Source organism: Hyla sarda, chromosome 7 (genome assembly GCF_029499605.1).
Source record: "Hyla sarda isolate aHylSar1 chromosome 7, aHylSar1.hap1, whole genome shotgun sequence".
NCBI classification, from domain to species: Eukaryota; Metazoa; Chordata; class Amphibia; order Anura; family Hylidae; genus Hyla; species Hyla sarda.
In genome coordinates, this window is record NC_079195.1 from 43,920,674 (window position 1) to 43,947,475 (window position 26,802).

At 44.3% G+C, this 26,802-nt stretch overlaps 1 protein-coding gene and 1 long non-coding RNA gene across 6 annotated transcripts in view; one reads left to right on the forward strand and one right to left on the reverse strand.

Annotated features, from left to right (window-relative positions):
- Positions 1-26,802, forward strand: part of LOC130283456 (uncharacterized) — a 61,613-nt gene that overhangs the window by 20,868 nt on the left and 13,943 nt on the right. The window contains exon 1 of one of the 2 annotated variants that reach the window (XR_008846703.1): positions 23,688-24,019. The exons of the other annotated variant lie outside the window; for it this stretch is intronic. This is a non-coding gene — a long non-coding RNA (uncharacterized LOC130283456). Of the gene's footprint in view, positions 1-23,687; positions 24,020-26,802 lie in introns of those variants that run through there. 2 annotated transcript variants of the gene reach the window in all.
- UROS (uroporphyrinogen III synthase) overlaps positions 1-26,802 on the reverse strand; it is a 54,573-nt gene that overhangs the window by 5,783 nt on the left and 21,988 nt on the right. For all 4 annotated transcript variants that reach the window (XM_056533004.1, XM_056533003.1, XM_056533001.1 and 1 more), the window contains 3 exons: positions 18,425-18,499; positions 12,357-12,440; positions 6,509-6,591 (listed from right to left, as the gene is read on the reverse strand). In XM_056533004.1, coding sequence (XP_056388979.1) covers positions 6,509-6,591; positions 12,357-12,440; positions 18,425-18,499 — 242 coding nt within the window. The remainder of the gene's footprint in view (positions 1-6,508; positions 6,592-12,356; positions 12,441-18,424; positions 18,500-26,802) is intronic.

Genomic DNA, 26,802 nt, shown 5'->3' on the forward strand with positions numbered 1-26,802 from the left:
CACCGAGGACAAGCAGGCCTCTGTGCACCGAGGACAAGCAGGGCTCTGTATACTGAGGACAAGCAGGGCTCTGTGCACCGAGGCTCTATTATACGCCCTCGGCTCACACAGCAGGATGATTGACAAGCAAGGAGCCTGCACAGAGCCCTGCTTGTCCACCCTCACTTCCTGTATTTGGACTCCTCAAAGAGACATACAGACAATAGCTGCAGGAACAGCATCTTTTCACCCAAAAATAAATATATTTTTTAACCAGTGTATATGACAAATATATATATATAATGGTATTATCTACATTATATAAAAAGTTTTTGCTAATGACAGGTACACTTTAAGGTTAGGCCTTGCTCTCAGAAAATATAAACAATAATTTTACTACACTCTCACACTGGAGCCCAGTACTTGCTTAGTCTGGCTGATGCAAGGTTGGATTTCCACCGTACCAATATTAATAGCCTAGCCTCTTCTAAAGAAGTTCTTGGAAAAACTCTTAGGTTCATAGCTGGACATGTAGACAACTAAATCCTATATAATTTTGGAAACAAATAGAAAAAAAACTACAGCACTCACCAGGTTGCAAAGAAAGGTCTACAGTCCAATGGAGCTGCTAAGAATGGGCAGTCCATTTCGCAGTGCACATACAGCTTGAAGTGTATGCACTATGAAACGGTCCGGCTTCTTAGCAGCTCTGTGTCTGTGTTCTGCCATCCTCTAATGTACACTAAATTAAAAGAAAGTTGAACCTTTAATTGCATGCAACCTGGTGAGTGCTGTAGTTTCTGTTTTGGTTGACAGGATCCCCCAACAATCTAAACTGTATAGGGACAACCCAACCAGGAACTCTAAGCATCTGTTGGTATAAGAAAAGTGGAGACCGGCGAGGAGGTGCCTAGTGTATTACTGCAGGATATCAAGATCAAAGAAAAAAACTAAACGTGGGCAGAAGATGCCCGCAGGTAGTGTGTGCTCACCTGGAGAGAGTAAAACTTGCGTAACAACTCATCAACCGGGGATACAATGTTGGAAACAGCTGCTGAGCCAAGGGTACAGGAGAAGGCTGGCCAATCCTGGATGAAGTCAAGTTGAAGTGTAGTAGCAAAACAACCCTTTGATGATGGCGCTGCTGGTTTCCGATGTGGATAAGAATAATCAGACCAGAGATGAAGTCTAAACCAAAACTGGACCGATTTATTGAAAATAAAGCAGTAACAAACAGATAATCACTGATCTGAAGAAGATGTCCCCCGAAACACGTTATCCTGTTTGTTACTGCTTTATTTTCAATAAATCGGTCCAGTTTTGGTTTACCAGTCATCTCTGGTCTCATTATTCTTATCCACATCGGAAACCAGCAGCGCCTTCATCAAAGGTTTTTTTGCTACTACAGGGTGGGCCATTTATATGGATACACCTTAATAAAATGGGAATGGTTGGTGATATTAACTTCCTGTTTGTGGCACATTAGTATATGTGAGGAGGGAAACTTTTCAAGATGGGTGGTGACCATGGCCGCCATTTTGAATCCAACTTTAGTTTTTTCAATAGGAAGAGGGTCATGTGACACATCAAACTTATTGGGAATTTCACAAGAAAAACAATGATGTTCTTGGTTTTAACGTAACTTTATTCTTTCATGAGTTATTTACAAGTTTCTGACCACTTATAAAATGTGTTTGTCACGATTCGGCTTCCAGGTAGTGGATCCTCTGTGTCAGCGAGGGATTGGCGTGGACCGTGCTAGTGGACCGGTTCTAAGAGGCTACTGGTGTTCACCAGAGCCCGCCGCAAAGCGGGATGGTCTTGCTGCGGCAGTAGCAACCAGGTCGTATCCACTAGCAACGGCTCAACCTCGCTGACTGCTGAGAAGGCGTGGGACAGAAGGACTAGGCAGAGGCAAGGTCAGACGTAGCAGAAGGTCGGGGCAGGCGGCAAGGTTCGTAGTCAAGATGGATAGCAGAAGTTCAGGTAACACAGGCTTTGGACACACTAAACGCTTTCACTGGCACAAGGCAACAAGATCCGGCAGGGGAGTGCAGGGGCAGTGATCAGATATAGTCTGGGAGCAGGTGGGAGCCAATTAAGCTAATTGGGCCAGGCACCAATCATTGGTGCACTGGCCCTTTAAGTCTCAGAGAGCTGGCGCGCGCGCGCGCGCCCTAGAGAGCGGAGCCGCGCGCGCCAGCACATGACAGCAGGGGACCGGGACGGGTAAGTGACCTGGGATGCGATTCGCGAGCGGGCGCGTCCCGCTGTGCGAATCGCATCCCCGACGGCCATGACAGTGCAGCGCTCCCGGTCAGCGGGACCGACCGGGGCGCTGCGGGGAGAGAGACGCCGTGAGCGCTCCGGGGAGGAGTGGGGACCCGGAGCGCTAGGCGTAACAGTACCCCCCCCCCTTAGGTCTCCCCTTTTCTTTGTCCGGTAACTGCCTCCCCTGGGATGAGGACACCGGGAAAGAATGGAGGGTTTCCTCAACGGCAGGCAGCACAGCAGGAGTGGGAATGGGGAGGGAGGGCAGAGGGCGAAGCCTGGCACGGGGCAGTGTGACACCAGGACGGGGGCCATGAGGAGGCACTGAGGCTTGCCTGACGGGACTGGGAGGGGGGGAGAGGCACTTCCTATGGCAGGCAGAGTCCCAGTTCTTGATCTCCCCGGTGGTCCAATCAAGGGTGGGAGAATGAAGCCGGAGCCATGGCAGACCGAGGAGGACCTCAGAGGTACAGTTGGGAAGGACGAATAACTCAATCCTTTCGTGGTGGGGTCCAATAGACATCAGGAGGGGTTCTGTGCGGTAACGCACGGCGCAATCCAATCTGACTCCGTTGACCGCGGAAATGTAGAGCGGCTTGACGAGACGGGTCACCGGGATGCGGAATTTATTCACAAACGACTCCAAAATAAAATTCCCAGAGGCACCAGAGTCCAAGCAGGCCACGGCTGAGAGGGAGGAGTTGGCTGAAGGAGAAATCCGCACGGGCACCGTGAGACGTGGAGAAGCAGACTTAGAACCAAGAGACGCCACACCCACGTGAGCTGGGTGCGTGCGTGCGTTTCCCAGACGTGGAGGACGGATAGGGCAATCCACCAAGAAATGCTCGGTACTGGCACAGTACAGACAGAGATTTTCTTCCCTACGGCGATTCCTCTCTTCCTGGGTCAGGCGAGACCGATCCACTTGCATGGCCTCCTCGGCGGGAGGCCCAGGCGTAGACTGCAAAGGATGCTGTGGGAGAGGTGCCCAGAGATCTAAGTCTTTTTCCTGGCGGAGCTCCTGATGTCTCTCAGAAAACCGCATGTCAATGCGGGTGGCCAAATGGATAAGTTCTTGCAGGTTGGCAGGAATCTCTCGTGCGGCCAGCACATCCTTGATGCGACTGGATAGGCCTTTTTTAAAGGTCGCGCAGAGAGCCTCATTATTCCATGATAATTCAGAAGCAAGAGTACGAAATTGGATGGCGTACTCGCCTACTGAAGAATTACCCTGGACCAGGTTCAGCAGGGCAGTCTCGGCAGAAGAAGCTCGGGCTGGTTCCTCGAAGACACTACGGACTTCAGCGAAGAAGGACTGGACTGTGGCTGTGGCAGGATCATTGCGGTCCCAGAGCGGTGTGGCCCAAGACAAGGCCTTTCCTGAAAGAAGGCTCACTACGAACGCCACCTTAGACCGTTCTGTAGGAAACAAGTCCGACAACATCTCCATATGCAGGGAACACTGAGACAAAAATCCACGGCAGAGTCTGGAGTCCCCATCAAATTTGTCCGGCAGGGACAAACGGAGGTTAGGAGCGGCCACTCGCTGCGGAGGAGGTGCAGGAGCTGGCGGAGGAGATGGTTGCTGCTGTAGCAGAGGCAGAAGTTGCTGTAACGTGGCGGTCAACTGCGACAGCTGCTGTCCTTGTTGGGCAATTTGCTGCGATTGCTGAGCGACCACCGTGGTAAGGTCAGCGAGACTTGGCAGCGGCACTTCAGCGGGATCCATGGCCGGATCTACTGTCACGATTCGGCTTCCAGGTAGTGGATCCTCTGTGTCAGCGAGGGATTGGCGTGGACCGTGCTAGTGGACCGGTTCTAAGAGGCTACTGGTGTTCACCAGAGCCCGCCGCAAAGCGGGATGGTCTTGCTGCGGCAGTAGCAACCAGGTCGTATCCACTAGCAACGGCTCAACCTCGCTGACTGCTGAGAAGGCGTGGGACAGAAGGACTAGGCAGAGGCAAGGTCAGACGTAGCAGAAGGTCGGGGCAGGCGGCAAGGTTCGTAGTCAAGATGGATAGCAGAAGTTCAGGTAACACAGGCTTTGGACACACTAAACGCTTTCACTGGCACAAGGCAACAAGATCCGGCAGGGGAGTGCAGGGGCAGTGATCAGATATAGTCTGGGAGCAGGTGGGAGCCAATTAAGCTAATTGGGCCAGGCACCAATCATTGGTGCACTGGCCCTTTAAGTCTCAGAGAGCTGGCGCGCGCCCTAGAGAGCGGAGCCGCGCGCGCCAGCACATGACAGCAGGGGACCGGGACGGGTAAGTGACCTGGGATGCGATTCGCGAGCAGGCGCGTCCCGCTGTGCGAATCGCATCCCCGACGGCCATGACAGTGCAGCGCTCCCGGTCAGCGGGACCGACCGGGGCGCTGCGGGGAGAGAGACGCCGTGAGCGCTCCGGGGAGGAGCGGGGACCCGGAGCGCTAGGCGTAACAGTGTTGAATGTGCTGCCCATTGTGTTGGATTGACAATGCAACCCTCTTCTCCCACTCTTCACACACTGATAGCAACACCGCAGGAGAAATGCTAGCACAGGCTTCCAGTATCCATATACACTGCTATATACTACTATATACACCGCAGGAGAAATGCTAGCACAGGCTTCCAGTATCTGTAGTTTCAGGTGCTGCAGAATGGGCAAAACTAAAATTGGAACAGGACCCTCAGTTTACGCAGAAGATTTTGTTCAGTGATGAAGCAAACTTTTATGTGAATGGTGAAGTTAACAAAGAAAACCACCGCTATTGGGCTGACACTAACCCACATTGGATAGATCCCTCCAAGACTGTTGGAAAACAAAATTGATGGTATGGTTTGGTATATGGGGTACAAAGATAGTGGGGCCATTCTTAATCAATGGAAACCTCAAGACCACTGGATATGCAAAATTGCTACATGATGATGTTTTTCCCTCTTTATGCACTGAAGCTGGCACGTTCCCTGAGTTTTTCCAGCCAGATGGTCACCACCACATTATGGGTGTCAGGTCCGAGCATTCCTAGATGAACAGTTTCCTGAAACGTGGATTGGTCGTCGTGGGCCAGTTGAATGGCCCCCAAGGTCTCCCGGTCTGACCCCCTTAGACTTTTATCTTTGGGGTCATCTGAAGGCAATTGTCTATGCTGTGAAGATACGAGATGTGCAGCATCTGAAACTACGGATACTGGAAGCCTGTGCTAGCATTTCTCCTGCGGTGTATAAAGTAGTATATAGCAGTGTATACAGATACTGGAAGCCTGTGCTAGCATTTCTCCTGCGGTGTTGCTATCAGTGTGTGAAGAGTGGGAGAAGAGGGTTGCATTGACAATCCAACACAATGGGCAGCACATTGAACACATTTTATAAGTGGTCAGAAACATGTAAATAACTCATGAAAGAATAAAGTTACGTTAAAACCAAGCACATCATTATTTGTATTATATGTTTATCTTGTGAAATTCCCAATAAGTTTGATGTGTCACATGACCCTCTTCCTATTGAAAAAACAAAAGTTGGATTCAAAATGGCAGACTTCAAAATGGCCGCCATGGTCACCACCCATCTTGAAAAGTTTCCCCCCTCACATATACTAATGTGCCACAAACAGGAAGTTAATATCACCAACCATTCCCATTTTATTAAGGTGTATCCATATAAATGGCCCCCCCTGTACACTTCCACAGGAACTAAGCACGGGCGGGAGTGTCTGGCAGCTGCACACCCTTTCTTATTTTCAATAGCAAAAAAAAAAAAAAATGCATATTTGCTCACTGGATTTCTCGTTCTCTAGTGCAGACGGATAGAGCTCATAGCAAATAAAAAGAGTTTCTGACCCTTATGTAGTAATGTCAGGAAATGTGTGTCTCTTTTACCCTTCCATATTAGAATATGGGCATTGCCAATAGCAGATAACCCCCCCCCCCCCCCTTCCTTTTTTAATATTTTATTGTTTTAGAAGACAATGCAGACATTGCAGAGTATATAAGTCCCCAAGCAGGAATTATTCTGTAAATAATAAAGCGAGAGTTTAGATTATTCGCCTCAAAGTAATCGTTCTCGACCTTCCGATGAAATTTAATAGAATTCTGCAATTATTCCCCTAGTCATTAAAAAAGATAAACCGCCAGCTACCAAACAAGCACTGACAAAATTGATCTGCACATTCAAAGAATTACAAAACACAGCAGTAGTTTTTCTGTCTTCTCTTTTTTTACGGGGAAGTAAACGGGAACATTTATTAGGACTTGTAATGCTGCAGAGTTACATAAATACCTCTGTGAAATACAGTGTCAGAGAGGATCGTATATCGGGATGCTGGGCCGTTTGATAAACAGTAATGCTCTCCAGAGGTACATCTGTAATTAGAAAATAAAAGTGTATTTCTATAAAAAACAGTCTCGGAACGCCGCCGTATTACAAAGACCTACACCTGCAATTCCACACAATGGAAATGATGGCTTTAATTGTAGATGCCAGGTTCTGGTTGCCTTCTTGATAATACAATAAAGCATTTTTTTGTGGGGAGGAAAAGGCTTCACAACTCATCAAAACGAGAGAAACTCCCGGGGGTGGCTCCCATTTAAAAAGGTTTATTAAAGCAGACATCAAGTACCGTACACAGAGATACAGTGATCCCTCAACTTACAATGGCCTCAACATACAATGGTCTTTTCTGGACCATTGTAACTTGAAACCAGACTCAACATACAATGTTATGGAATCTGAGAAACGTGTCAATGGCCGGAAGAACCGACCAATCAGAATGGACATTTCACTGGTAAAACCCCTGTAGTCCTAAAGTGCATGCACTGACTGGTGTCTGGTAGCGCCTCCTACAGTACAGGGAGGTATTACATGTTCTGTACTCTTTACCTGTATTACTGAAGTGTATGCACTGACTGGTGTCTGGTAGCGCCTCCTACAGTACAGGGAGGTATTACATGTTCTGTACTCTTTACCTGTATTACTGAAGTGTATGCACTGACTGGTGTCTGGTAGCGCCCCCTACAGTACAGGGAGGTATTACATGTTCTGTACTCTATACCTGTATTACTGAAGTGTATGCACTGACTGGTGTCTGGTAGCGCCCCCTACAGTACAGGGAGGTATTACATGTTCTGTACTCTTTACCTGTATTACTGAAGTGTATGCACTGACTGGTGTCTGGTAGCACCCCCTACAGTACAGGGAGGTATTACATGTTCTGTACTCTTTACCTGTATTACTGAAGTGTATGCACTGACTGGTGTCTGGTAGCGCCCCCCTACAGTACAGGGAGGTATTACATGTTCTGTACTCTTTACCTGTATTACTGAAGTGTATGCACTGACTGGTGTCTGGTAGCACCCCCTACAGTACAGGGAGGTATTACATGTTCTGTACTCTTTACCTGTATTACTGAAGTGTATGCACTGACTGGTGTCTGGTAGCGCCTCCTACAGTACAGGGAGGTATTACATGTTCTGTACTCTTTACCTGTACCAGAGTTAGCTGCCCATTTGGACACCAGGTGAAGGCAGCTCCATTTTCCTTTTTTCAGGACATTGTGTGTACTGTACAGGGCCCTGAAGAAGCACCTTTCCTCTACATAGACCAGTGTTTCCCAAAGAGGGTGCCTCCAGCTGTTGCAAAACTACAACTCCCAGCATGCCCGGACAGCCGAAGGCTGTCCGGGCATGCTGGGAGTTGTAGTTTTGCAACAGCTGGAGGCACCCTGGTTGGGAAACACTGAAATAGACAGTGATTTACAGCTCCCAGCAGCTCTTTATTACATATATATATATATATATATATATATATATATATATATATATATATGGACTTGCTTTATCTATATTAGTTATCTACTTATTTATTTTTAATCCTCACTTTTTCCTATTTTTGGATGACATTTTGGTGGCTTCAGAACCAAATACCAGGTTTCCATAGAGTTATGGTCTCAACATACAATGGTTTCAACATACAATGGTCGTCCTGGAGCCAATTAATATTGTAACTTGAGGGACCCCTGTACTGTAAACTAAAGAATAAGGGTAAGGCTGCAGTCAAGCCAGGTTTGGGGCATACAGGACCGGATCGGACGGGAGAATTTGAAAACTGGTTGACGCCATATCCCCGCTGGACCCGTGCTGTACCCTATATATTTTAATGAGCCTGACAGAGTCAGCTAGTGTCTTGTAAGGTCATTTTCTAACAGGATCTGTCTTTCTTTCCTGCTTGATTGTTTTTTTTTAGTATGGAACTGGATCTGACTAAAGTCACTAGCTAACTCTGTCCGGTGTAGTGCCATATGTTGTATTTTGCTGTGGAATGTGTTAGGCTGGGTTCACATCACGATTTTCCAATCCGGTTCCCGTATACGGTTTCTTAGTAAAAACCGTATGGGACCATATTGAAAAACGTATACATTGACAAATCATTGAAAACCGTATGCATCACAATGCATACGGGCGCATACGGTTTGCTGCCAACACGTTTTTTTCCCGTTCTGAAAACAGTGTCCGACCACTGTTTTTGGTCCTGGTCGAAAACCGTATTGCAACCGTATGCGTTTTTTTTAACATGGAGGTCAATGAGATTAATGGGGTCAATACGGTTAACCATATGCGTTTTTTGCATTGCGCATGTGCTTTGGACTCCAAACAATGAAATCTTTATTTAAAAATGTACAAAATTGCTTGACAAAATCAGATTTTCACAGCAAAAAACATATGGAACAGTACGGAAACTGATAAAAAATTTTCAAACCGTATACGGTTGAAAAAACGCATACGGTTTGCTTTTTCTCATACTGTTCAATCCGGTTCAGTAAGTTTTTAGACCCATACGGTTTTTGGAAAAAAACCTGATGGAAAACAGTATTGCAAAATCGTGATGTGAACCCAGCCTTACATGACTCAGCACTTTCCAGTGCTGGACTAAGACAGCTCCATTGGCTGACACAAGCACACCCGCCCCCTACATTGGTTCCAGGGGGGCTGGGGGGGTGCGTGTGTCATGGGACACAAATATGCGGTCTCAAACACCGTTCCCTTCAGTGTGAGTTTGGCTACCACAGCAAGAGGAGGTCTCCTGCTGTGATAGCCGAAGCGCTGGGCCTACAATGTTATTCACTCTGCAGATGTAATGTAATGGATTCCCCACTATGGGGACCGTGCGCCCGCGGGTGTCATAAGTTGAGCGCAACGGCTGGCATCTCATACAGATCCCCCCGTGGGCGCATGGTCCCCATAGAGGGGAATCAATTACATTACAGCCGCAGCGCTTCGGCTATCACTGCAGGAGACATCCTCTTGCTGTGGTAGCCGAACTCACACGGAAGGGAACGGTGTTAGAGACAGCATGTTTGTGGTCATGTGACAAGCGCACACCACCCACAGCCACCCCCAGGAACCAATGGTAGGGGTTGGGTGTGCGCTTTTCAGCCAATGGAGCTGTCTTAGTCCAGCGCTGGAAAGTGCTGAGTCATGTAACACATTCCACGGCAAAACACAAAATATGGCACTACACCGGCTCAATGAAATCAATGAGGTATGGCATGGGTCTGGCAGTGATATGGTGGGAACCAGTTTTTAAGTTTTCTTGGGGGATCCGGCTGCCCTATGCCCAAACATGGTGTGAATGCAGCCGAAATACAAACTCTTTACAGACATTGGGGGAAATTTATGAAAACCTTTGCAGAGGAAGAGTGGTGCAGTTGCCCATAGCAACAAATCAGATTGCTTCTTTCATTTTTAACAAGCCCAATGAAAAATAAAAGAAGAAATCTGATTGGTTGCTATGGGCAACTGGTCAACTTTTCCCCTGCACAGGTTTTGATTAATCTCCCCTATTGTCCTTGGTGGGACTTGAACCCAGGACCCCAGCACTACCACAACAGTGCTAACCACTGAGCCACCCAGTTGCACAAATAAATCTGCAGTATGTTAATTTATGCAAAATGTATGTCGATTTATTGCAGATTTAACCATTAGTATTAATGACAATTGAGAAATCAGTAAAATCTGAGAAAATCCACAATAAAATACACAAGCAACCCTACTGCTGGGGATTACCTGTGGACTCACAGAAAAATCCACGCCAAATCTTGTGCATGAAATCCAAATTCTATACAACTTAGTGCAGAGATATCAGTATATCCCTAACAATTTTGTCCAGAAATGCTGCAATTTTGCATCAAAATGGTAATGTTTTGTAAAAAATAATAAATTAAAAATAAAGCACATATATTCATGCTAGTTTCAAGCAGAGCCTGGGATGAATAACACCTCCTAAAAAAAAGATGTGCAGAGTCCATACATGTCCCCTATGTTCACATTCACATACTACCGTATATACTCGAGTATAAGCAGAGTTTTTCAGCATGATTTTTCGTGCTAAAAACGCCCCCCTCGGCTTATACTCAAGTGAACTCTCCGCCTGTCAATCCCTTCTCAGTGGTCTTCAACCTGCGGACCTCCAGATGTTGCAAAACTACAACTCCCAGCATGCCCGTACAGCCGTCAGCTGTCCGGGCATGCTGGGAGTTGTAGTTTTGAATCATCTGGAGGTCCGCAGGTTGAAGACCACTGCGGCCTTTGTCATCATCCAGACCCCCCCCTTTAGTTTTCTACTCGCCTCCCCTCGGTGGGAAGGAAGGGTGAGCTGGTCCGGGCCATCAATGCTGCAGGGACCGTCCGGTGGGGAGGGATAGTCGTTCCGGGCTGTCCATTTTCACCGGGAGGCTCTCTTCGCTGCTCCGGGCCGGTCCCGGACTAGTGACACTGCCTTGACGACGACGCACATTGACGTCCGTGCGCAGCAGACGTCCCTGCGCATGAACGACCCTGTGCGTCGTCGTCAAGGCAACGTCACTAGTCCGGGGCCGGCCCGGAGAAGAGGGCCTCCTGGTGAAAATGGACAGCCCGGAACGACTAACCCTCCCCACCGAACGGTCCCTGCAGTATAGATGGCCCAGACCAGCTCACCCTTCCTTCCCACTGAGGGGAGGCGAGTAGAAAACTAAAAGGGGGGTCTTGATGATGACGAAGGCCGGAGTGGTCTTCAACCTGCGGACCTCCAGATGTTTCAAAACTAAAACTCCCAGCATGCCCGGACAGACGATGGCTGTCCGGGCATGCTGGGAGTTGTAGTTTTGCAACATCTGGAGGTCCGCAGGTTGAAGACCACTGATGAAGGGATTGACAGGCGGTGATGATGAAGGGGGGGGATGATGACAGGGTGATGATGACGGGGTGATGATGATGGGGGTGTTAATGACGGGGGTCTGGATGATGACGGGGGGGGGGGGGGGGATGATGACATGGGGGGATGATGTATTTCCCATCCTAGGCTTATAGTACAGACAAAACTTTTCCTGGGTTTTTGGGGTGAATTTACGGCCCTCGGCTTATATTCGGGTCGGCTTATACTCGAGTATATAATCACCAAAACTGAACATATAAAAACTAGAATCAGAACAGAACTATATCCACCCTAAATGAGGACACGTCCTATTTAATTAATGTATAAACAAGAAAAAACAACAGGAGGTGCGCCCCTAGTGAGGACCGTTTGACAATGATAAAGGGTTAACGTAAAGATGGGTTCTTACCCCTAGGTGTTGCGCTCAGAGCACAACACCTACAGTAGCGTCTATGTGTAGAAAATCAAGGGAAACCGCTGCCACGAGGAACAACCCGGTTTGACGTCCGTCAGTCCGGTAAGTAGTAATGGAGATAAATACGTGGATAAGTTCCTCTCAAGAAGGCGCTGGTACCCGGGGATGGAGATAAAAGTTCTTTATTGGCAACGCGTTTCGATCCCGAACTGTGCCTGACGAAGATCCCGGTTCGGGATCGAAACGCGTTGCCAATAAAGCACTTTTATCTCCATCCCCGGGTACCAGCGCCTTCTTGAGAGGAACTTATCCACGTATTTATCTCCAGGTCCTATTTAATGACTGCTGACAAAGCTTTAGAAAACCGCGTGAACTAATATAGAAAGTATATTGGTAAATTATATAACTTTTCATTGTACAATAAATAACCTTTACTCACTGAAACTGTAATATCACTATAACGCATCGGTTAAAACCAAAACCAGTACAAAGAAAGAATAACGCCATCTTGCAGATACTCACTTTTTTCCTGAAGTCTTTTGGGAAGAACTTCTCTTTTTAAGGAGCCGCATGGGAACAGGATGGGGGCAGAGTTAGAGATTTGTTCTGAAAGATGAAGAGGACGGTGAACTTCAGCAGATTGTTTGGCAGGGACTTACAATCATTGCAGGACTGCTTGTAAAGGGATTGAAGAGAAACTATAAAAAAGATCCCCCTTTTTTACGTTCTTATTGTTATGATTCTATGTCATCAAGACGTCGTGCTTTATCTCCAGTACTTAAAGGGGTACTCCGCTGCTAAGAAACCGCAATACCGTGAGTGCCATCATCTTTCTTTGACTATATAGCACTAAGTTTATTAATAAATCAAAACCAATGACGCGTTTCAGAGGTACAGTCCTTCCTCAGATTGGCAACTGTAGGAGGACTGTACCTCCGAAACGCGTCATTGGTTTTTATTTATTAATACACTTAGTGCTATATAGCACTTCAACCATCCTTCAGCATCTGGCTTGAAATTTCTGGACCCAAGAACAGCGCCTGCATACAGGTTTTTTCCTGCCAATTTCTTCATGTTCCACATGGGAGAAGGTTCTTTCCTTCATTTCCATTCCACCTTTGGGCTTAGCAGTTCGCTTCCACAAGACTATTGGTACCCCATTGGGGTGATATGCACATTACTTCTGTGACCAGGTGAGCGGCCATCTTGAAGAGCCGACCTTTCCCTGTCCTTGTTGGAAAAGGAGGGGAAAAGAAAAAAAGAAGCGGGCGCTCTCTGGCGTAGTAAATTTGATACTTGTTGGTAAAAAGACAAGGAGAAGGAAAAAAAACACCTGTGCGGTGGCACTGACCTCTAGGAGTTGTGTGATGGGTAAGGCACGACTCTGTCGTGGTGTGGTGGGATGTAACAGCTTGCTGCTTGGTGCCCCCCTTGTCCGTTGTCCTCGAGGAGGGGTCACGGAAAAAGACAATCAAGGAATTAGAAGCACAGAAAAATCGGGGGTTCTGTCCCCCAAGCGCTACTGGGTAAATGAGTCAGGATGCCAAATGGATACACACAGGATTCTTTTATTTTATTCGTACGTAAAAGGTACAACTGGACAACGCGTTTCGGCATGTTCTCACACCTTCCTCAGGTCCACAATAGTAATTTTGCGGCATCCTGTGAGTAGGTTTGGGAGACAGAACCCCCGATTTTTCTGTGCTTCTAATTCCTTGACTGTCCTTGTTGGGACACTGGTGCCTTAGGTGTTACATGAGACACTGCCCTCCTCTTTTTATTTTTTCCCTACTAAATTCAGTTTTATGTCTGCAGCCCTGTCTGTTCAGACTGGCTTCTGTATATATGCACAAGCCCTCCACTGGTGCACCAGGTGTGATGGAGAGCAGATTTTCATTAGTATAGGATGATTATATTCAGCAGTCCCTGTTGCCATTTGGGCTTACAATCTAATCCCCAAATTCAACTATCAGTATGTTTTTGGAGTGAGGGAGGAAGCTAGAGTACCTGGAGGAAACCCACGCAAATAGGGGGAAACCATAAAAACTTCATGCAGAAGTTGTCCTTGGTGGGTTTTGAACCCACAACTCCAGTGCTGCAAGGCCACAGTGCTAAACACTGAGCGCTCTCCTATATGTATGGTCAGCTTCTGACTATAAGGGTATGTTCAGACTACGGATTATGAAAGGAATCTCTGCTCAAAGAATTCCGCAAGCGGAGATTCCATTCTTGCCGCCGCTGCAATACTTCCGCGGTATGACCGCGCGGCACTGCGCAGTCACCATTGACGGCTATGCAGTGTTCACAGACTTTTGTGCAAAGACTGAACATGTTCTTTCTTTGCATGGAACAATTTCAGCGGCGGATTTGTCTGCCGCTGAATTTCCGCAGTGTGAATGGGTCTCGGGGAAACCCATTCATACTGATGTTTATGTTCACAGCACGTAATTCCGTTTGCGGAATTCCGCGGGAATTACGTAGTGTAAACATACCCTAATGATGAAGTTATATTAGTTATAAATGCCACCCCTCTTCTTTTGCTATATATTTTACATGGGCAGCATGGAGGCTCAGTGGTTAACCCTGTTGCTTTGCAGCACTGGGATCTTGGGTTCAAAATCTAGGTTCAAATCCCACCAAGAACAACATCTGCAAGGAGTTTGTATGTTTGCCCCGTTTTTTGCATGGGTTTTCTCCGGATACTCCGGTTTCCTCCCACACACCATAACATACCGATAGGTGAATTTAGATCTGAGTGTACAGCGTTCCAGAATCTGTATACGCTGCTATATAAATAAAGAATTATTATTATTACACATTAGTCAATATTGGAACAAGCAGCGTAACACAAGAAAAACACATCTGAACATCAATAATTTATAAACCGCGCGTTCATGGAAAACTTCAGCAATAAGCGAAGAAAACACGATGGTTTAATCTATGAAGGAAATATACATTATTACTGATCTCCTTAAGAAGACATACATTCATCTTACTCCTCTGTCAAGCAATTACGTGCCGCGCAGCTACATCGCCTTTGATCTTCACAGCCTCAAACCTTCCGTTTCATTTGGAAGAAGGATCAGCAAACAGTCGATTTAATACGTGTGATACGTTTGTGGATGACAAATGTGAGGAGTGAATCTCGTAAATTATAGCGTTTATTCTACAGATCACAGGCAGAAGGAAGAGAGACTACGTAAATAGGGTTAAACTTAAGTGATACTATATAAAACTTGGAAATTCAGTTTATTACTTTGTATATATATTATATACACATACATACCAGTTTTTCCACAATAAGGGTGCCTCCGGCTATTGCAAAACTACAACTCCCAGCATGCCCGGACAGCCTTTGGCTGTCCGGGCATGCTGGGAGTTGTAGTTTTGCTACAGCTGGAGGCACCCTGTTTGGGAAACACTGATCCATACAGCGAATCTAAATCTCCTGCATAGGTTTAGATGTAACAGATGCACTTTTCAGGAAAAATGGTCATTATTACTGGCTGTTATATATAGCTTTATGACACTTTTCACCAGTTTTTACCAGTGCAGGCTTCATATATAATTTTCAATTGTCTTTGGGGGAAGGGGCACCCTTAGAAGCAGCAGTAGCATGGAGGATAATATAGAGCAGTGATAGCTGTGAATTCAGCACTTGAGTGTAATATAACACTTACTAGCTGCACTATGTCTTTGTGTATCTCTCTGTGCAGCTAACTCCTTCCCCTTCCAATCTCCATAGACTACTATGAACAGCATGTAACTAATATATATATATATATATATATATATATATATATATATATATATATATATATATAGCCAGATGTAAGCTCTAAGTCAATATACCTACAATGCTTTTTCTGGTATTTTTTGTGTGCACTTTTTGGGTGAGAAGTCATTTTTTTTATGCTCTCACATAGGCCACATCTGCTTTGTTTGTTTTTTCAACAAAAAAATAACATATGCAAATGTGTGTAGTGCTCTTTTGTTGCTTTTTATGGCCTTTTTGTGTACGTCAATGGCAATCCTTGAATTAAATGATCTAAGGATCACAAAACACCACAGGATAAAAAGCAACCAAAAGGGCACATACTAAACACAAATTAGTTTAGGGAAAAAGCAACAAAAACAGCACTATTAAAAGGGTACTCCAGGGAACTAAACCCATAGCCCATCTTTTTCCTCTCACCAACCTATTTAATTGTCTTATCATTCATTAGCCATATAGAGCAGTTTCCCCTCTTTCAGTTGTAACTTACATGCAGGTAATGAGGAAAAGACGTGATCCTTGCATCCACCTAGTCTCTGTCCAAGTCACTCTCTGAAAGCAGCCCCCACCCTCCTGAGAGACACTTACCACGTTAGGAAATTAGGAAAACTGCAGCATGTCCCTAATTTCACATAGATTTTTTTTCTGCTCCATGTGGCTGGGGTTCTTAAAATCCCATACATGTTTTGTACTGTGAATCTTTAGTGCAGAAATCAACAGCCCAGAATGCCCACAATCACATAACCCATAATTTTCACAATCCCATCCCAACTTATTTGCTAAATAGTATTTAAAATAATAACCTATTGTTTTGTTTACAGGTTTTAATACCTTTGTGTCTCCATAGTAACAGACTGCAAACAAACCCTGTGTAGTCTGATCCTGCAGTCCTGCGTTACTCTCTTGTATCTGACCCCTCTCTTACTGTCTACTGTAGATTAGCAAAAGGATGGCGTAACACACAACTGCAGTATCAGTCTACATAAGGTTTGTTTGTAGTCTGTTACCACGTAAACACACAGGCCCGCACAGAAGCTGCATACAAAAAACGGTAGGTTATTTTTTTTCATCAAAAACTATGCGCAACGTTCGGTCATCTTTGTATTTTCAACACACAGGAAGCATTATGATACAACCACTGTATACATTTTGAATATATATTGTTGCACAGGGGAGAATGTAATCTTTGGTCTCATCATAGAGTGTTTCTTTTCTGGACCAAACTGGGGCGCGACAGTGAGAAATTAAGACTGTGTTTCCCCTTGAAGAACAAAATCCAACACATCAATGAAAAGTTCACTCTGTTCTTTAAAATCCAGCGAGACGCAAGAGGCTGGTAACAGACTTTATTCTGTGTTTACCTGGGAGAAGGGGGCACGACGCTTCCCACCACAGCTTCCCGATGCTGCTGAATTTCAAACTGTGTCGGTGAACATTAAAAAAATCTTTATTTTATTTTTTTGACTCTTTCTCGCTCTTCAAAGTCAGCTTTGAAGTCTGCAGGTAGAAGCGACTAGAGCGGCAAAAATGGAGACATTTAGAGGTCTCTGCTACATTCTGTGTAATATGAATTTAAGTAACTGAACTAGAAAGTAGATCAGTTGTAAATGACTCGGTCGTGGGATTTGTGTGGGTTTTAGGCCATGTTCACATGGCGGAATGTCTGAATGGACATTCCGCCGAAGCAGAGTCCCATTGGTTTCTATGGGATTCTGCTGCACTCTGCAGATGTTTCTGTATCAGAAATACCGATTCCGGTATGTCTATTCTTTCTGCGGATTACGCTATTAAATGCATTCCCGGCTATGGAGACGGCTCATTTCCAGCAGCAGTCCAGAACATGTCTGTGGAATGTCCGCCTGGAAAATTTCCGGCCAGATATTCCACCGTATGAACATAGCCTTACAGATCTTGTAAGGAGCAAGTCAGGAGTCATTCTTGGGCAAAATCAAAGATGGTTACCAGGGTTGCTAAAGGATACGCCAGCCAAGATCCTGTCACTCGCAACCGCCAAGAATCTTAACCTCCTGATTTTTTGGGCAGCTGCATTTTAGTTTTTTCATCCCCATCTTTCAATAGCCATAAAAAAAAAATCCCATCATATAAAGGCTTGTTTTTTTTTCAGGGACAATTTATATTTTTAATGACACTTTTTATTTTACAACAAAATCCAGTGTTTCTCCAACCAGTGTGCCTCTAGCTGTTGCAAAACTACAACTCCCAGCATGCCCGGACAGCCTTTGGCTGTCCGGGCAAGCTGGAAGTTGTAGTTTTCCAACAGCTGGACGCACACCAGGTGGAATGGGAGGGAGATAGAGATTGCTGAATTCCCAGCAAGAGTGTACGGCAGGAAAAGGAAGTCAAGACACACTGGTTGGAAGATACTGCTAAAATTTGATAAGACATTATAAAAAAATATTGGTGGGGTAGAATTGAAAGAAAAAACAAAAACATAAAAAACAACAACCCCACATTACAATTTTGCCATTTTTTTTTGGGGGGGGGTCTCATTTTTACAATGTTTATTTTGCATTAAAAAATGATTCATTTTATTCTGTGAGTCAGTGTGATTAGCAATACCTAATTTATATAGTTGTTTTATATTTTTTGCTTTGCATGCTCATATGGTAATTCTTTTTCTGACTATACACTGTGTGAGGACTCGTTTTTTGGCGAGGTAAGCTTTAGGTTTTTACTGGGACCATTTTGGCGATTTTATTTATTTATTTTTTTTACAATATAGTAACTTGAGAAATATTTTCAATAGACATTATAGTAAAAAGGTTACTCAGTACATAGAGCGGGATATACCTACTGGAGCATATGAGGTCAGCGAGCTTCTCTGCATTACCAGATGCTTCCCCTTCTGAAGAAAGGCCGAGTTCATCAACTGGAAAAGAACACCCATAACTGGTTCATTATTATGGACTGAGAAACGCAAAAGGTTATTTTTAGGTCAAGAACTGGTTTGGTTTACTGAACCTGATGACCATTTTAGTTGGTTTTCCCTTCTAATCCTATGTAAGGGTAGGGTCAAACGCAGCAGATCCGCCAATGACCAACCGGATCAAACGCAGCCAATGAACAACCCTAGAGAGAGCCCCCCACATGTAACTCTGCGTATCGGTTACGTTTGACCCTAAGGGTAAGTTCACATTGGCAGAATCTACAGCGAGTATCCCGCCGCAGGTTTCCCACTGCGGGTTTCAGCCATAGCACATTCTCAGCAGCAGAATGTCCGTACCGGCAAATCTGCAGCAAATTACATCCTCCACAGAAAAGCTGCTGCGACTAAAATCCGCAGAGGGAAACTCGCAGTTAATACCACCTGTGTGAACGGACCCTTACGAAGAGTTTCTGGATGTTACTGGGAATGTATCATTAGAAATCGACTCAAGAATTTATGTTAAGCCTATTTTTTATTTATTTATTTATTTTTTTATTTATTTTTTTAAGTGTCACTGTCATTTAGAACAACTTGTTGCTCAGACATGTGAAAAGTTTAGATTGCATCAGGTCTCAGTCCTGAGATCCACTGCAACTGCAAGCTACAGCCAGGCGAAGTGTGTGGCAGTGCTTGCCTTACCCACCGGCTGTCAATCAAATGTGACCCATATGTTTTATGGAGTGAAAAAGGTCGGATTTGACGCCTGGCTGGGGAGTGAATTGCGTGCTGGCTTGCTCTGGAAACCCGCTGCGATCTCAGCTTTTAACATGTCTGGGAAATATGTCAAAGCTTCTTTCATTTTCCTTTATACAGTGATCCCTCAACTTACAATGGCCTCAACATACAATATTTAAAACATACAAATGGAATTTTCTGGACCATTGTAACTTGAAACCAGACTCAACATACAATGCTACGAACAGTCTAGATCTGTGAAACGATGGCTGGAAGAACTGACCAATCAGAATGGGCATCTCACTAAAGTGCATGCTCCAACTGGCTGTCTGGTAGTGCCCTCTACAGTACAGGGAGGTATTACATGTTCTGTACTGCTCTTTACCTGTACCAGTGTTAGCTGCTCCTTTGGACACCAGGTGGGGGGCGGCTCCATTACTTTTTTTTTAGGACATTGTGTGTTCTGTACAGGACCCTGAAGAAGCTCCTGTCCTCTACATAGACCAGTGTTTCCCAACCAGGGTGCCTCCAGCTGTTGCAAAACTACAACTTCCAGCATGCCCGGACAGCCAACGGCTGTCCGGGCATGCTGGGAGTTGTAGTTTTGCAACAGCTGGAGGCACACTGGTTGGGAAACACTGACATAGACAGTGATTTACAGCTCCCAGCAGATCTTTCTTACTTTTGTATGTAAGGACTTACTTTATCTGTATTAGTTATCTATTTCTCTTTAGTCCTCACTTTTTCTTATTACTGGATATTATTTTGGGGCTCCAGAACCAATTACTGGGTTTCCATTATGGCCTCAACATATAACTTTATCTTTTTCCGTGTAGGATAAGACAAGTACGCTTTAAATACAAGAGCTGTTATGTGACAACTTTCAGCCTTGCAGAAGTTACAGAATCTTATCAGGAATGGAATCCGCGCCTGTTTAAAGATTTAAGATATTCTAATTACCGGGCGATTAAAGCAAGTTTCAGAGGGCTAAAAACAACACCAAAGTGGTCTCTTGTGGAAAGCAATTCAAGTCTCATGTACTGAAATTCACCCACGAAACAAATGATCATATTAAACATTCATTGGCGGAGTGTCTAATGACAACATATATCACGGCTTCCCTATTAAGGTGGCCAATAAAGTGTTTAAAAGGTGAAGCGGTCAACTAATGTTTCTGTACAAAAATAAAGTCTAGAGCTTAAACACAAGCAAAAGTAGCGATGATATCTTCACTAAAGAGCAAATTTTTGGGGGTTTATGCATTTAAAGGGTACCTCTCATCAAAAAAACTTTTGATATATTATAGATTAATGTATGCAGAATAACTTTACAATTGCATGTTATTAAAAAATATGCTTCTTTCTATTTAATTTTCCACTTTGAAGAAATAACCACTAGGGGGTCTCCCTACCAGTCCTGGCAGCAAGCATTTCAGACTCATGCTGGAGTCCTAAACACTACGAGCTGCCAGTCTGCTTTGTTCACAAAGGAGAACACTCAGAGCTGCCAGCCTGCTTTGTTCACAGCCTGTTTGGCTGTGAACAAAGCAGGCTGGCAGCTCTGAGTGTTTAGGACTCCAGCATGAGTCAGAAATGCTTGCTGACAGGACTGATCGGGAAAAATACAATAGAAAGAAGCATATTTTTCATTAACATGCTATTGGAAAGTTATTCAACATTCATTAATCTAAAATATATCAAAAGTTTAATTTGATGAGAGGTACCCTTTAAAGGGAATCTGTCATCAGTATCACCAGCACTAACCTAATAGTACAGGCTTGTAGTGCGGGTGGCACTGATGAAAATGATGCACATTGGGCCCTGTTGCAGATTTTGTATTGGGGCCCAGAAGCTTCAAGTTATACCTGTGCTGATCCCCCTGAAGAAAAGAGCTTCACTCTGCAGAGGCTCAGCACAGTGAGGAGGTGTTACCAGGAAGATGCTGGCCGGACGCCACCATGCACCGGGGCTTGGGATTGCCCTGCGTGCACCACATGTGCATATACAGAAGAACAGGGATTACCAAAGAATAGAGGCACAGAGCGAGGAATGTAAGAATCATTGTCATCAGAGTCGCCTGCACTACAAGCCTGAACCAACAGGTTACTGTGACTGATGCTGATGACAGATTCCCTTTAACTAAATGTTCTCTGGACCTTTTTTGGCTAGCTTCTTTTTGGACATTTTATGAAAATCAAATCTTGTCAAAAGAATTACCGTACCATACACTTCTTTTTACAGCTGGTATAATTAACCCCTTAAGGACGTTTTTCAGCTTTTGCATTTCCATTTTTTCCTCATTACTTTAAAAAAAAAACAAAAAAAAACATAACCCTTTAAATTTTCCACAAAAAAATCCATATGAAGGCTTATTTTTTTGCGCCACCAATTCTACTTTGTAATGACAGCATTCATTTTACCCAAAAATCTACGGTGAAAACCAAAAAAAAATAATAATTGAACAAAAAAAAAAAAACACACGCCATTTTGTAGTACATTTTTCTGTAAAATTGACACCTTCTATTTATTCTGTAAGTCCATACAATTCAAATGATACCCTACTTATATAGGTTTGATTTTGCCCTACTTCTGGAAAAAATCATAACTACGTGCAGGAAAATTTATACTTTTTTATTAATTTATTTAAAAAATTACTTTTATTTTTCCACATATAGGAATGTATGAGGGCTCATTTTTGCGCTGTGATCTTCAGTTTTTATCGGTACCATTTTTGTTTTGATCGGACATTTTGATTGCTTTTTATTAATTTTTTTATGGTATAAAAAGTGACCAAAAACACACTATTTTGGAATTTGGAATTTCTTTTTGTGTACGCCATTGACAGTGTGGTTTAATTAACGATATATTTTTATAGTTTGGACATTTATGCAAGCGGCGATACCACATATGTTTATATTTATTTACATCTTTTTTTATTTATTTATTTTTTAAATGGGAAAAAGGGGGGCGATTCAAATTTTTATTAGGAAAGGATTAACACTTTATTTAAAAAAATTTTTTTTGCATTGTTATAGCCCCCATTGGGGACTATAACACTGCACACACTGATTTCCTACACTGATCCCTGCCATGCAATAGCATGGCATTGATCAGTGTTATCGCTGATCGACTGCTCCAGCCTGGATCTCAGGCACGGAGCAGTCATTCGGCAGGTAGGGATCCTTCTCGTGTCTGTACAGCTGATCGGGATGCCACGGTCTCACCCCAGTGGTCCTGATCAGCCCGAATGAGCTGCTGGCAAGGTTTTCTACTTTGACATCAGACGCCGCGATCAACTTTGATCACCGTGTCTGAAGGGTTAATACCGGGCATCACCGCGATAGGTGATGGCCGTCGGGACCGACCTGATATGATGCGAGGTCATCGTGTGACCCTGCGTTATATCACGGGAGCCGGCGTAGGATGCAAATATACGCCCTGCGTCACTAAGGGGTTAAAGAGCACCTGTCACCAAACTAAAAACTTTTAATATATTGTTCCTTATGTAATTATAAGACATTTAGCTATTTACTTGCTTTTATCATTCTTGACCATTATATGATTTTAACGTGATTGAAAAAACAGCCACTGGGTGGCTCTGTTCTGTTTCCTGACGCAAGTCAAACAATTAGTTTGGTCTCCTCCCAGCCTGGACGGAGACCAAACTCAGGAAATGAGTGCGGGGCATGGTAAGGCACAGCTCTCGCAGGCTTCGGTGACGTTGTGCCTGCTGGGAAATGCCCACTTTCTGCAGCCGGAAGCTCTCACAATGTGTCACAAAGGTATGATACACAGCTTATTAAAGGGGTACTCCCACCCTAGACATCTTATCCCCTATCCAAAGGATAGGGGATAAGATGTCTGATCGCGGGGGTCCCAACGCTGGGGACCCCCGCATTATTGCATGCGGCACCCACACCGGAACCGCTGGAGGCTCTGAGTCGCGAGTCCTTCACATAGACCTCCAATAGACTTGCATTGAGGGGACGGGCGTGACGTCACACGGGGGCGGAGTCCTGACGTCACGGACTTCTGACCCGGACTCGCGACTCAGAGCCTCCAGCGGTTCCGGTGTAAAAAGAGGTGGGTGCCGCATGCAATAATGCGGGGGTCCCCAGCGGCGGGACCCCCGCGATCAGACATCTTATCCCCTATCCTTTGGATAGGGGATAAGATGTCTAGGGTGGGAGTACCCCTTTAAAGCTTTGTCATTTTTTTTTAAGGACAGGAGGGGTGTTAGGAGTAGTTAGGGAATATAATCTGAGTTAGTTTAGAAAATATGGTTTAAAGCTGTAAAAATAAACTGATTCAATGGAATTTTACACCTCAAACTAAATGTGAACATAGCCTTACCCTAGTCTTAAAAGTAAAAGCACTTGGTAGGCAGGGATTTAAAAAACAAACAAACAAAAACAGTCAAGAAGGGGTTAAACACCTAGGTAACTGCGTGAGTTGTTCTGCCCTTGACTCAGCTCTGCAGATTTTTCACGTGCATCGACTTTCTGGATCCATTTGGAAAAAAAAAATTAAATTTAGAAAATCCCACTAAAAAGCGTTACTGTAGAAACATCAGACCTGTAATTTGGCTGCGAGCCTCAATGTTCTTAGTAGCTGCACAAAATGTTTAAATGTCAGAGAAGTGCGGCAGCCTTCAGCCTTCCTAAACTGTGACTTGTGTTGTCTATTACGGTGCCGCTCTGCAATGTCAGCACTGGCGCCCGGCCCGCGGATTGCTCGGAGAATTGGAAGGGAGAAGGAGCGCATTGCTATCGTAGAGATCCCCGACACTGTAAGTCACATACAGAAGTATAATATGACTGAAGTAGAACACAGAGGTGACAGCTTTATAGCAAGTCTTTAAAAAGAACATAAAACATCCTCTGCGGAAGAGTTAGTAGTGGTTAGGAAACAACTTAACTCAGCCAGACTATGGCGCCATGAACGCCTCAAGGACAGAAGAGGATACTGCAGAAAAATGGACAAAAAATTGCAACCCCCCCCCCTCCCCCCCCTTTATGCTAAAATGAATTTACATGGAAGCATCAGAATAAAATGGATAGGAGATGAAATATTATGCAGGGCTCAGATAACATCTGTCACATCGGTGACTTATTGTTCAACTCATACAAATCACAGAATGCTTCCGAATGTCAGATTTATTTTTTTTAGAAGCGTCCATTTAATAATTGATGGAGTGGATGCATCGATCAATAATTCAAGAAAAGAGAGATGAAATTATGGATAGGAACGAGGCGTATTTAGAATATTGTTAAGACGCTGGGTATACGGCCGGAAGGCAGATAATGGACAGATGGCGCTACTTGGAGTTAGACAGGCTGGCTAAGGAGACATTAAAGGGGTACTCCGGTGGAAAACATTATTATTATTTTTTTTAAATCAACTAGTGCCAGAAAGTTAAACAGATTTGTAAATTACTTCTATGAAAAAAATCTTTACCCTTCCAGTACTTCTTAGCAGCTGTATGCTACAGAGGAAATTCTTTTCTTTTTGAATTTCTTTTTTGTCTTGTCCACAGTGCTCTCTGCTGACACCTAATTTGTCAGCCACCGCTTCATCCGCTAGTTGACACAGCTCTATTCGTGAGCCGGGGGGGGCTGTACGGAAGACTGCGGGGGTCCCAGCGATCGTACCCCAGCGATCGGACACTTATTTCCTTAGGATACGGGATAAATATCCCTAACCCGAAGTATTCCTTTAAATAGGCACGGTCAGATACAATAACTTTTTATATGTTCTAAATCACGCAAAAACAATATGTTTTGCAAATGCTTTCATCAGAAAATTTTCTGTATTTCATACTGAAAAAGCCAGTCAAAAAAGAGGCCACTAGGGGTCCCCCTGCCTCCTGGGACACATACCAGTCCTGCAGTGTCCAGTGGTCATCGACACATCATGGACACCATGCGTGATTGACAGGGCTGCAGCCAGGTCCAGAGCTACTGTGCTTGCTCCCTACCCCCTGTGATGAGGGGGAGGAGTCATCACATGCCTTTGCATGGTCAGAAACCTCACTGAGCAATGATGACAAGTAAATAAAAGGTAATTCTGAGAGAAATATAGGTCATAGACACATACAAATTAGATGTATATGATCAGGATGAGGTATTGAGCAACATCTAACAGTTTTTTTTTGAGAGGGGGGGGGTGGGAGGGTAGGATCTGACAGCAAGTGTTACCCTCACCGCAAGAAGAAGTAGTGATGTCGATCTTCAGCTCAACGTCTGCAAAAAGTTGGCCAGGTTAAGTCTGGTACACAAGGAGTTTCTTTTATAGGTCCTCAAAAAACGCATCCTTAAGGTAGGTCTTGATATAACTAGTCCCTTTTATCTAAACTGGGTATGTCCTATTACTTAAAAGGAGTATTCCAGGAAAAAAAATGTTTTTATAAATCAACTGGCTCCAGAAAGTTAAACAGATTTGTAAATTACTTTTATTAAAAAATCTTAATCCTTTCAGTACTTATGAGCTTCTGAAGTTAAGGTTGTTCTTTTCTGTCTAAGTGCTCTCTGATGACACGTGTCTCGGGAAACGCCCAGTTTAGAAGATGTTTGCTATGGGGATTTGCTTCTAAACTGGGCGTTTCCCGAGACACGTGTCATCAGAGAGCACTGAGACCGAAAAGAACAACCTTAACTTCAGAAGCTCATAAGTACTGAAAGGATTAAGATTTTGTAATAGAAGTAATTTACAAATCTGTTTAACTTTCTGGAGTCAGTTGATATATAAAAAATTTTTTTTTCCTGGATAACCCCTTTATTTAACTAACAGGTTAAGGGTGTATACCAGGAGTTTTTTTCCTTCAGTCTTGGAGCCCCCGATGTCAAATTATAACATTGTGTAATACTGTGTATACTTTTATTACCTCTGTGCGCTGCTTTGTCCAGAAAAAAAATTAATCCTGGAAATTCCTCTAAATGGTCTATTCGCACGTACAGTATTCTGTGCAGATTTGATGCACAGGATTTTCGACTGCAGATTTCAGTGTAAACAGAATGACTGAATACAGCTTGAAATACTGCGCAGAATACTGTACGTGTGAATAGACCCTAAACAGGGTTTTTACTACTTTTACCTGGGACCCATATCCTTAAACACTGATTTAGATGCGTGGAAAGTCCAAGCAACCCCTTCACCATTCATTTGCATTATTTAACACAAAAACACTCATTATTTGAAAGGGTTAATCACACATTAGATTAACAGCTTTTCATACTAGATCATTGCATGGTGAGTACTGGGACACAGCACATTTCTAATATTTAATAACTATTTAATACTAGCTGAGTACCTGGGGTTGCCCGGTTTTTCCTTCATAATCCTTGTTGAGGAGGAAAATCAACAAAAGGAGGAAGCTTTTGACTTCATATCCCATCCTCCTATATTGTTGTCATATCCCGACCTCATCCCCATATCCCGTCCTCCTGTCCTGTCCCGACCTCATGTCCCGTCCTCATATCCTGTCCTCAGGTGGGACTGATTTGTTATGAAGATATTGTAAGCTGAAAATAGAAGGGGACGTGGCTTTGTGAATAAAAGGGGGCATGATTTGCA